The following is a 10,446-nucleotide window of genomic DNA, read 5'->3' as shown; positions in this document are numbered from 1 at the left end:
AAGTAGGCAGCTTGTAACATAAGTAATCTTTTTGGTATTTGTTAAATTTTTAAAATTTTCAGTATAAAATTATAACTATTTTTAATTTATTAAAAATAATTTTACTTTTTATTATTAAAATATTTTGTATTTTACTCGTTTAATTATAAAAATATTTTTTATATTTTTATTGGATTTCATTTTTACTAAACGGGTTTCGCACGTGCGACTGGAGCAGGAAAAGCGCCCACGTGTTATCGGTAAAAAAATACCCTACCAGTCGTCAAGAAAAATAAGCAACCATCCCCACAGAGCTCCCCGACGGCATACGAGAGAAAGCGAGAGGTGTATTGCGATTTCCATTTTTCCGCCCAACAGGGAGACAATGGCGTTGAACAGTGGTATCAGATCTGCCTCAAAGCTGATAACCTCTTCAGAATCACTCATATCGAGATCAGGTTTGCTTTTACTACTGACTCCTCTCAGTTTACCCCTCGCACCCACCCCTCCCCAATTTTTTTAGGGTTTGTTTGTTTCTGAAGATGGGAAAATCGAGCAAATTAGTAATGTGGGGAGTAATCTTATTGTTCTTTAGCTCATTATAGAGGGCTCTGATTTGCTTATATAGATCTGACTGGGAGAATTATTTGACGAGTTGGATGGTTATTTTCTTTTATACCAAACTGATAGAGTCTTCTTTTTTAAATAAATTGGGTGGCCTTTGGGTATAATCGGAATCTGAGAGGCGATTCTATGATGTTTCTTGTGCACTCTATGGCGATCCTAACTTCAACCGCAGGATTGAAATTGTTCCCAAATTATATCTATGATCATGTGATCTTATGGTATTCTTTCTCGCGAGTCTTAATGAATTAGAATCAATAGGCATCTGTCTTGTGCGGTTCGAGCTGAATTATTGCCGATTATTCACGAGGTTCAAGCTGAATGATTGCTGATTATTCACTACAGTCTTAATGCGTATTTTATCATACTAAAGCTGCTTATTGTTCAATTATTAGTCAATTCCTTGTCAAAATTCTGAAATTAGTCTTTGGTATGAATGATTAAAACATAACATGTTGTGATTGAGTTTTGCTTCACTTCAAATTTTTTATTAAGAATTGATAGAAATGAATGGAAATTGAACCAACCTTAATCTTATTACATTTTGTTTGAAGTTTATGTAAACCTGGATTATTATATGAAACCATCATGCATAGTCATAGAAGCAATATTTGTTCTATTATTTTTATTTTTTATACCCTGGACCTGTTTGGTTCGATTTGGATCATATCCTCAATATTCTATATGTAAAAAAGATAATTGTTTTCTCTTTGAATTAATTTCGCTCATTACTTGAATTTCTTGAAGATTAACATTTAATTCATAACTAGCAAAAGTAGGCATGAAACTGATCCAAACACAAATAAGAATTATGATACAGATAAGCTAGTAAAGTAAATGAATAGTATAGTAATTGAAGAAAACGGGCTATGAAGATATAAAAAAATCTTGATTTTGCTCTTTTTGTTTAGAGAGAAAAGAGAATATTATCAACGGGCACTGAACGATTGCTGCCTGTCTTATGTTTTGAGCTTTTCACCTTTGTTTCGATGATGTTTGCAATCATTTATCTGTAGCATATTAGCAGCTTTAAACACCCATGCTCTAATATCTGTGTTTGTTAATAAAAAAAGACATGGTGCTCATTAGATTGTTAAAAATGTCTTTAAGAGTGTAAAGTAGAAGCATCCTCATGCTTAATTTTTAGGTTTTTATTTTTTTGTCCAACTAATTTGCATAATTGCTCTCTTAATGTCTTCTAAAATTAACAATATATGCATAAAACAATTTAAGTAATAATTTGTAATATTATTTTTATTTATTTTTTGTAAAAAGTAACTTCTTGTTTTTTGTAAGCAATTCATTTATCCAAATGTGTAATTGTTTATTTTGTAAATAAGAATTTAAATCAGAAATGCTAAGAGGTTAGATTCACTCATTATGCTTTGCTGATAACCTTATGATCTTTACCAACTTAAACTACCCTCTTGTTTTAAGCACATTTCTTTCAGCAATTCCAAACACCCTCTGTTTCTTGGGGGTTGGCTGGTTTCATCGCTTTGTGCCGGCTTCTCTCAATTAAGATTTTTGAGATTCCCTTTCCAGTTTATGTAAGATAAGTCTCTGTGTAGTAATCTGCCTCTTTAGGACGGGGCAAGTTAGTTCGTGGAGCACTGGAAGCCCTTATGTGGTTCTTCTCATTAGTTATTTCTTAGGAAGAAGCTTGTGGTGCTATCCAATTTTTGTACCAATTATGTACTTTTGAGTTTCCCGTGTCTTGACTCTTGTTAAAAACCTGAAACAGACATCACTTGTTCATATTTAAATTATGTGTTAAGACACGTGAGCTTAAGATTCTTTTTTGTTGTACCTCATCAGTAAAGTCTCAGTTTTGTGATTAAGCAGCAGTTAAGTTAACAAAATTGCTGCCTTATGTGGCATAGCCATATGAATTTGAATGTAGAAGACCTGGGCTTTTGTAAGGGAAGGGACATGACTAATGGGCTAAAATAGGCTCATGTTTAAATCTCAGCTCTTTTCTGCATGTGGAGGAGAAAATATAAGATGGTAACTGGTAGGCACAGTGCATATTCAGCTATTTTAAATTGTAAAATGGTGATAATTGAGAATGTGGCTGGTGGATTCTTCCTAGTGATTAGCCTGTGAATTTTTTTTTTCTTTAAGCTGCTTGTAAGCAACACCTCAAAATTGTAGGCTGGGAACAAATATTATTGAGAATGTCTTCTCTTCACTCGAAATTCGGATTGTTTATTTGTCTCGGTTATCATAGATTATGCTACTTATGATTCTAAGATTTATGAACTTAACAAAGATAGAAATAAACATTCTTCTGTGACAGTGACCAGAGAGTTTCATTCCACTGGAGTGAAGAGAATGGGGGGAGGACACGGACATGATGAACCATACTACCTCCACGCAAAGCACATGTACAACTTGGATAGAATGAAGTATCAGGGGTTGAAGATGTCTCTTGCTGTTTTCACAGCCTTCAGCATAGGTGTTGCAGTTCCTGTCTATGCTGTCATTTTCCAGCAAAAAAAGGCGGCATCTTCTTAAGCAATGAAACGCAGCTCCTGAGTTTCAATAATAGAAAAACTTTGAATTACTCAAAACTGCTGCCCTGAGTTCTGATTTGGTGACAATTTCACATATTTAAATTTCATTTCTTTCCGTCAGCTTTTTTAAATTGTTGGTATAATCTTGGAAAATAGGGTTTCTAGTTCAATGCATTCAATAATAACACTTCCCTGTTTGGATCTAAAGTTGGTATGTTGTACTGGTATTCATTTAACATTTTTGCAATAGGGATGGTGTTGGGAATTGTCTGATTTTCAGTACTTGCCAAAGTTACACATATATTGGTGTTGTTTATTCTATAAAGGGAAATCCTGGTGTTGAGAGATGTATTCCGGTTTCAACTTTTTTCTCAATTCTCAATGCTGATGTACCAAGTACCGAGTAGCCAGATTACTTGCCTAGTGGTTTATTGACGCAGGAATAGTTTCTGAAGTTCTTACTCTATATTCACCAGACTCTTCTCTTTTCTGGTTTATTGACACAGTGAGTTGGCCAGGCGAGAGAGAGGCTGACAGTGGTTCTTCTGGGGGGGGAATACTGAAATTGAGTCAATGAGGCTGTGTTGTGTACAGAGGAGAAAGCTTATTTGGGGGTGGGAGAGGGGGAACAGAGAAGTACGGATTACTGAGTAGTGAAGATTGGGAATTCAATTGTATAAGTAAATTTTATTTAACCCACTGCATCTGCCAGAAATATGAGCTGAAACCGGGCTGCAAACGATGCTTTGGCGTTGAGCCATTCAATTCTTATCTCAACTGTTGTACATTTATGCAGTGAAATTACAGGAATGCCCGTCTCTATTTTTTTGGAGGAGTCGGATTTAAAGGAGAGAGTGTTTTTTTTTTTTTATTTATTAAAGTACTTTCTCTATCTTCTTTGAAGGCAGAGAAGTGGTGGAAATTTTAACATATAATCTCTGGATTAATTCAAACAAATAGGTTTTGTTTGATATTTAAAAATATATTTTTGAAGTTATAAAATTTTTTTTATAGTAGTCAGACCCCTCAACATGTTAGAAAAATATATATTCAATATTTACATATAAAATATATTTCTGGACTTTTTTAAGTTTAATTGCTTTCTCTGCCCATCCCATAAGAATTAAACTCAAAATCGCCATATACGTTTTTATGTAATTTAAGAAAATAAGAAATTTTCATTAACGTCAGGATTTAGAGTGATTAATAAATAAATTATAATTTCATAAGTGTATATAATATATATTATTAGAATATGGGATGGTAAGAGTGGTTTGACTGAGGTGGTATGATCCTGAAATGGAAGCACGTGAACAGCAATATGTAGATAAAAATTATATTTGTTCCAAAGTAAATTTGAAAGTTGGTAGTGGAATATAAGATTAATTAATTAATTAATTTTTGGAGATGAGTCATGATTTCTAGATATGTCGGCTGTAATCATGTTTTATGGATAAGATTAATTGCATACCATATATTAAGGCTAACAATAATTGTGCACAACTTTTCTTTTCTTGGTTTTTTTTATTTCTTTTCCGTGTATGTATGTATATATATATATATATATATATATATAAACACACACACACACACACACACCCCCATATATATCATTTGTATATGTAATATGTAAAGTATTGATTCAGTACCCGCATTCAATCAAATTGTGCGTGTATACGTATTTTGGGTTCTGAGTGCTTAAAATCATTATTATCATAGTTTTGAATAAGAATTATTTTAGCCGTAAATTTATTAATTTACAACACACGGAGACATCTATGGTGGTGAGCCTTCTACTCTAAATCACTTTTTAAAAAAAATTATTTAATTAATGATAGTATAAAATACCCATATTTAATTCTTTATTTTTTATTTAACTCAAAATTTGAATAGTTTGTAAAGTATAAAATATTCATTTATCCAGGCTTAATTATTTTATAAAAATTTATTTTTTAGGATAAGATATTTAAAAAAAAAAAAAAACTCGAGAATCTCCATATAATTAATTTCCTTTATTTGTAATGGTAACTAGGGATGCAGATTCAAGTGGACAGATTGATTAAAGCAATAATTAATTGTGTTTAGTTTAACTAATCCAAAAATTAAATATAGAGATATTGAAAACATGTGGTAGTAGTAGTGTACGCAAAAGGATATGTACCTATCCAGCTTGCTCTACCCTTTTTTTTGAGAAGGTTCCTGCTTTTCTACCCGATGGAGAATAATTTTATATTTGTAACCAATCACAAATTTTTAATAATTATCTTCCTCTTCTCCAACTTTTTTTCTTTTTTCTTTTTTCCCCAAATATCTTCTTTTGCTTTATTGTTTGTCTTCCATTTTTCCACCCCTTGTTATTATTGCCTTATTTAAACGACGTCATTTCACAAATAATCCAGTCTCTTAAAGAAATTTCGTTTTATGTTTTCTCTATCTATCCATCTATGTACACATACATGTGCTCACCATCTATGCAGTGTAATTAATTAATTTATTACTCCTGGGAATATAATTAGTGAAATTAATTAATCCATTTCTGAGTAATTAAAGAAAATACAGTTAATTCAAAATCAACCAATCATAGAACCCTAACAATGGAAAAAAAAAACAACATTTACGCTAGAAAGTAAAAAAACAAACAAACAAATCCCAATAATTAATTAAACAAGAACAGAAAATTGATAATTAAGATATTATTCTTCAGTTATATTTATTATTATTGAGAACCTGTAGGGTTTTCATCATCATCTCCACTATCACTAGCTTGAGTCTGGTTTTCATGTTGTTGTTGATGATGATGATGATGATGATGTTGTTGTTGCTGGTGCTGCTCCAAATTCATGGCCAACCCGACCCGACTGCCGCCATAACCACCAACACCACCGCCCAGTATGCCCATGTTACTTTCTGTAACTCCCAGCCCCAGTTGCTGACCTCCCATTGGCTGCTGCACTAGCATCGATCCGAATTGAACCGGGCTCATCCTTCCTCCGCCAGAGTAATGACCCGGAAAAGTCCACATCCCCGGTTCCCCCACCGCCGTCGAGCTTCCCCCGCCGCCACTCACCGGAAGCATCCAGAACGCGTTCCCGCCATTCGTCGTCGCCGGTGCAACTGCCCACATAGCGGGAGTGGGTAAAATGTTCGAGGCTCGAACGGAACCGGGTTCTCGTTCTTGAACCGATCCGGTTCTCCCCGCCGATTTAGCTGCTCCCGGAGAATTTTCAGCGGCGGGTTCGCCGTGCTGTTGAGGGGATTGTTCTTTGAAAAGATCTTCTCTGTAGGGCCTGGTCAAGCTAGAAGAAGTGGTGTCGCTGGCATTGTTGATTCTCATAGAAGCTGCATCGGAGCTCAGGATTTGAGGGTAAAGCTGGTGAGGATGGAAACCTAGCATGGTAGCAGGTGAGTTCAGAAACTTCCGAGCTTGATTCTCGGCCGACGATCCATTCCCGTCATACAAAGAGAGAGAAGCGCTGTGAAACGACAGAGGAGCGGATTTGGAAGGAGGAGCAGAGATGTTTGCGCCGCTGCTTCTTAAAGAGACGTTAAGAGTAGAAAAGTTGGCCGGAATCGTGCCGGTGCCGGTAGCAGCGATGATGGCAGGTTCAGCTTGTTGGAGGAGCCACTCGATGGTTTCGCCGTCGGATTTATGACCCAACTCCCGGGTGAGCTGAAAGACTCTAGCGGCGCAGATAGCCGGCATCCGGATGCGGCGGCCGCGGCCATCGACTTTGGTGTGACGGTCCTTGGAAGGTCGTTTAGCGGCGGTTTTAACAGTAGTGGTGGAGAGAGTTGTAGCAGAAGTTGATGAAGAAGAGGAAGAAGAAGAAGAAGTAGTAGTAGCAGAGAGGTGTTGGTTAGAGATGGAGCCCATGAAGGAGACATGAGCTGGGGCCTGACTAGACCCATGTGCTGCCGGTTGGGTGTCAAGAGAAACGAGTTGCAGGGAAGAAGCTCCTTCCTGTTTTTGGCTTTGGATGAGACCTTGATGATGATGACGACGACGATGATCTTGAGTATTATCCATTATTATCAGCTTGAATAATCGGCAAAACAAAAATTAACAAACCTCCATCGACATCATCATCTTCTTTGTATCATCATCTGGGTCCTTCTCGGATTATAATTAAAGGCAAAAACGATATCTGGGCGTGATTTTTTCTTTTTTGTGTTTGGACAGAGAGACAGGAAGGAAAAGAAAAAGTAGGGTTTGTGAGATTTGTTGTAAGGAGAAGAAGAGTTGTGATGGTAGTGCGTGGGGATCTTTTATTTATTTATTTTTTTTTGGTGAAGTGAATTGACTGGTGTCGTCTGGGAAGACGAAGAGAGAGAGAAGGGATGGAGTCGTAAATTTGGAGGGTACCCCACACGTGTGGGCCTATTTAAAGAATGTTAATTGGATGGGAGTCCCATCAAGAATCATTTAATTTATACGTGTATATATATGTATGTATGTATATATCTTTGCGCTGTCCAATTAATTTTGACAGATTTCTTTGTTCGTGTTTTTTTTTTTTTTTACTGTTTTAGAAAAGTAAACTACGAATGTGAGAAAAGTTACAGTTTCGCTTTTGTAGTTGACCTTGCTGTATTCAATTTCTAATCTTTTTATAATTTAATAACTGTGTAAAAAAAAAAAAAAACTCATTATAATATATTAAATTACAAAGGAGTAATTTTATTTATTTACATATTTTTTTATTAATTAAAAAAATGTATAGTTGATTGGAAGTGGAGGATGGTGGTGCAGGGGTTGGACTTTTTGGGTGTGAAATGTTGAAAATTACTTGAAAGATTTCAATAATTATTTATATATATATATATATATTATAATTATAATTATAAAAAATAATTATATATATGTATACGTATGTAGTTTTGGCATTTAGCAATCCACTGATTGATTAAGACGATAATGATGATGCTAATCAACTCCGACAAAGCAGCTCCTCTCTTTCTCGCTCACTCAATAGTTGACGTGATTAATTTTATTATTTTACAAAATTTAATATGAATACATTAAAAAAAAAAAAACAAACCAACAATTTACTCTTCTTGTTTGGTTGGGTTGAATGGGTTTATTATTATTATTATTATTATTATTATTTTTAATAATACATCCTAATTGTAATCAATGCATATAAGTTACCATCAAACACTCAATTACCATTTTTTATTTGTTTAATAATTAAAATTGTAATAAATCTTTGAACTCATAAATCACTTTCACTCATGAGTAAATTACAATACTAATTTTTATTTCTATTTTATACCACTTTAAAAAATTTAATCTTAAATAAATGTTGGTATTTTATCTACTATAATTTAACAATCCACAACTTTTTAAATAATGATAAATAATTATTTATTTATCTATATTGAATAACTAACACGTATAATAAAAATAAAATATATTCATCCAAATATTTCGCTCTATTAGATGTTATATTTTCGTGAGTTGTTGGCCATTATGTGTGTTGCATTGCTTTTTTACTATGTCTTATGTCAATGATTTAGCTATGTCGTTGTACTTATGATTATGAGGCTTGAGTTTAAGCTACTCGGATTAGGAACAATTTTGGACTATTTGGCTTTGTTTGGCTCGATATTACTTTATTTTAGGAAGCTTTTTCTAATGAAAATCTTTATTATCGTATTTTTTTTATATAATTATAATGATTTTGTAACGCCTCGTCCTAAAGATGGGGCATTACCACCACCTATCATCCCAATTCAAGAACTTTCTCCATCATGCGACAAATTTATATTCTTTCATTCCTCAAAAGTAATAACCACCTCATGTTCATTAAATATCTAGAGACTACATAGTTAATTCGCATAGTTTGATGTTACAACAACTATATTTTTAAGGTTGGTATAGTGTATACACTCATATATATAAAACAAGCATCCTATACTAGCGTGCGTCCATTCCTTAAGTGTGGGCCTCCATCGCTATGCATTACGATTTTGACTTTGAATCTAATACATCTGAAAACAACAGTAATGAGCATCAATAGATCCAGTAAAAAAATGTAGAACTTAAGAGTACAGTATGAAAACTGAAAAATTTCCACCCCAACACTCCTCACTTAGACCTTCACTCTTACTTATCCGCTCTCCCATCTCTACCCTAAGATGGTCATTTTCCCAGAGCTTAATTACCTATATCCACTCAATTGCACCTATTACTTACTCCTACTAACACTGAAATACTTCTACCACACTCGTAGCTACGGTCTTGAAGGCCTACATATACTCATAATTCACTTATATCCCTACTCAACCTCAGTATCGGAACCAATCAGTCTTTACTGACCACACATCCATACCTTCCACTTTTTCGGTCTGGAGAGGCCACCCACACACATCACTCATTCGGTTATCCCTTAATAGCCCTGGGGCAACGGCCTATAAAGATCCCTAGCTACACACCCGAGTCCATACCAATACTGACAAATGCCCGACCTAGAAAGGCCACACTCACACATTCACCCAACCAACTTTCCATGTCCAACCTGGGACAAAGGCTTGTGAAGACTACACCTACCAACATCCTAGTCCACATATACGACTTCCTCCCACACAACTCTCGGCCAATGAAGACCCTTCACCTATTCATCACCCATTTGTCACCACAACCATAAGGGCCACACACACTCACACACGCACCATATCACATAAACTTACCTACTCAGTCCCTACAATGCTCGGCCAGTCTCTGCCACACACACACACACCCCAGATGCCACCCTGGAATGCTCACTTACACTGTTACACTCGACCTGTAATGACCACACACGCCCACTGACCGTGTCATGCTCTTCTGGAGCCACACACACACTCACACCCAAATCAAATTATATAAATTCAACTACTCAGTACATACAATCATCGGCCAGTGTTTGCCACACACGCACATATCAGACACCCTAAGCCGCTCGCTCACACAGTCCCACTTGACCTGTAATAGCCATACACGCACACCGACCGCGTCACGACCTCTTCCTCGCTATATAACATTCAATTCGCCTCTTCTACTCATATCCTATGACTTTGCCCTAATCTACACAACTTCCGCTCAACCTATACTCTCACCCGATCGCTTATACTCTATCCACACAAAACCTCCTCACAAGAAAGGCTACTACATCCATACTCGACTTAATAACCTCATTCACATCTTTCCTCCCTCATTCACGATCACCTCATTCAACCAATTATAGGAAAAAAAAATACAAATAAAATTGATCTTGCTTTACCATACCGAGTCAGAAATTCTAAATTTCCTTAGCTCTTGCCTTTATTTCCTCTCCCTCAGCCATGG

At 35.5% G+C, this 10,446-nt stretch overlaps 2 protein-coding genes across 2 annotated transcripts; one reads left to right on the top strand and one right to left on the bottom strand.

Moving 5' to 3' along the window:
• The first annotated feature begins 258 nt into the window (after positions 1 to 258).
• Positions 259 to 3,392, top strand: LOC110813307 (TonB-dependent heme receptor A). Its single transcript, XM_022040385.2, has 2 exons — positions 259 to 437; positions 2,903 to 3,392. Exons 1-2 carry the CDS (start codon positions 365 to 367, stop codon positions 3,118 to 3,120), a joined length of 291 nt encoding a protein of 96 aa, XP_021896077.1. The 5' UTR covers positions 259 to 364; the 3' UTR covers positions 3,121 to 3,392.
• A 2,239-nt stretch (positions 3,393 to 5,631) lies between these two features.
• On the bottom strand, positions 5,632 to 7,415 carry LOC110813311 (TCP family transcription factor). Its single transcript, XM_022040392.2, has one exon. It carries the CDS (start codon positions 7,144 to 7,146, stop codon positions 5,836 to 5,838), a length of 1,311 nt encoding a protein of 436 aa, XP_021896084.2. The 5' UTR covers positions 7,147 to 7,415; the 3' UTR covers positions 5,632 to 5,835.
• Between the last annotated feature and the right edge of the window lie 3,031 nt (positions 7,416 to 10,446).

The sequence above is a fragment of the Carica papaya genome, chromosome 1, assembly GCF_054855325.1.
Source record: "Carica papaya isolate Zhongbai chromosome 1, ASM5485532v1, whole genome shotgun sequence".
Classification (NCBI taxonomy): domain Eukaryota; kingdom Viridiplantae; phylum Streptophyta; class Magnoliopsida; order Brassicales; family Caricaceae; genus Carica; species Carica papaya.
This window is presented reverse-complemented; position numbering and strand designations above follow the sequence as displayed.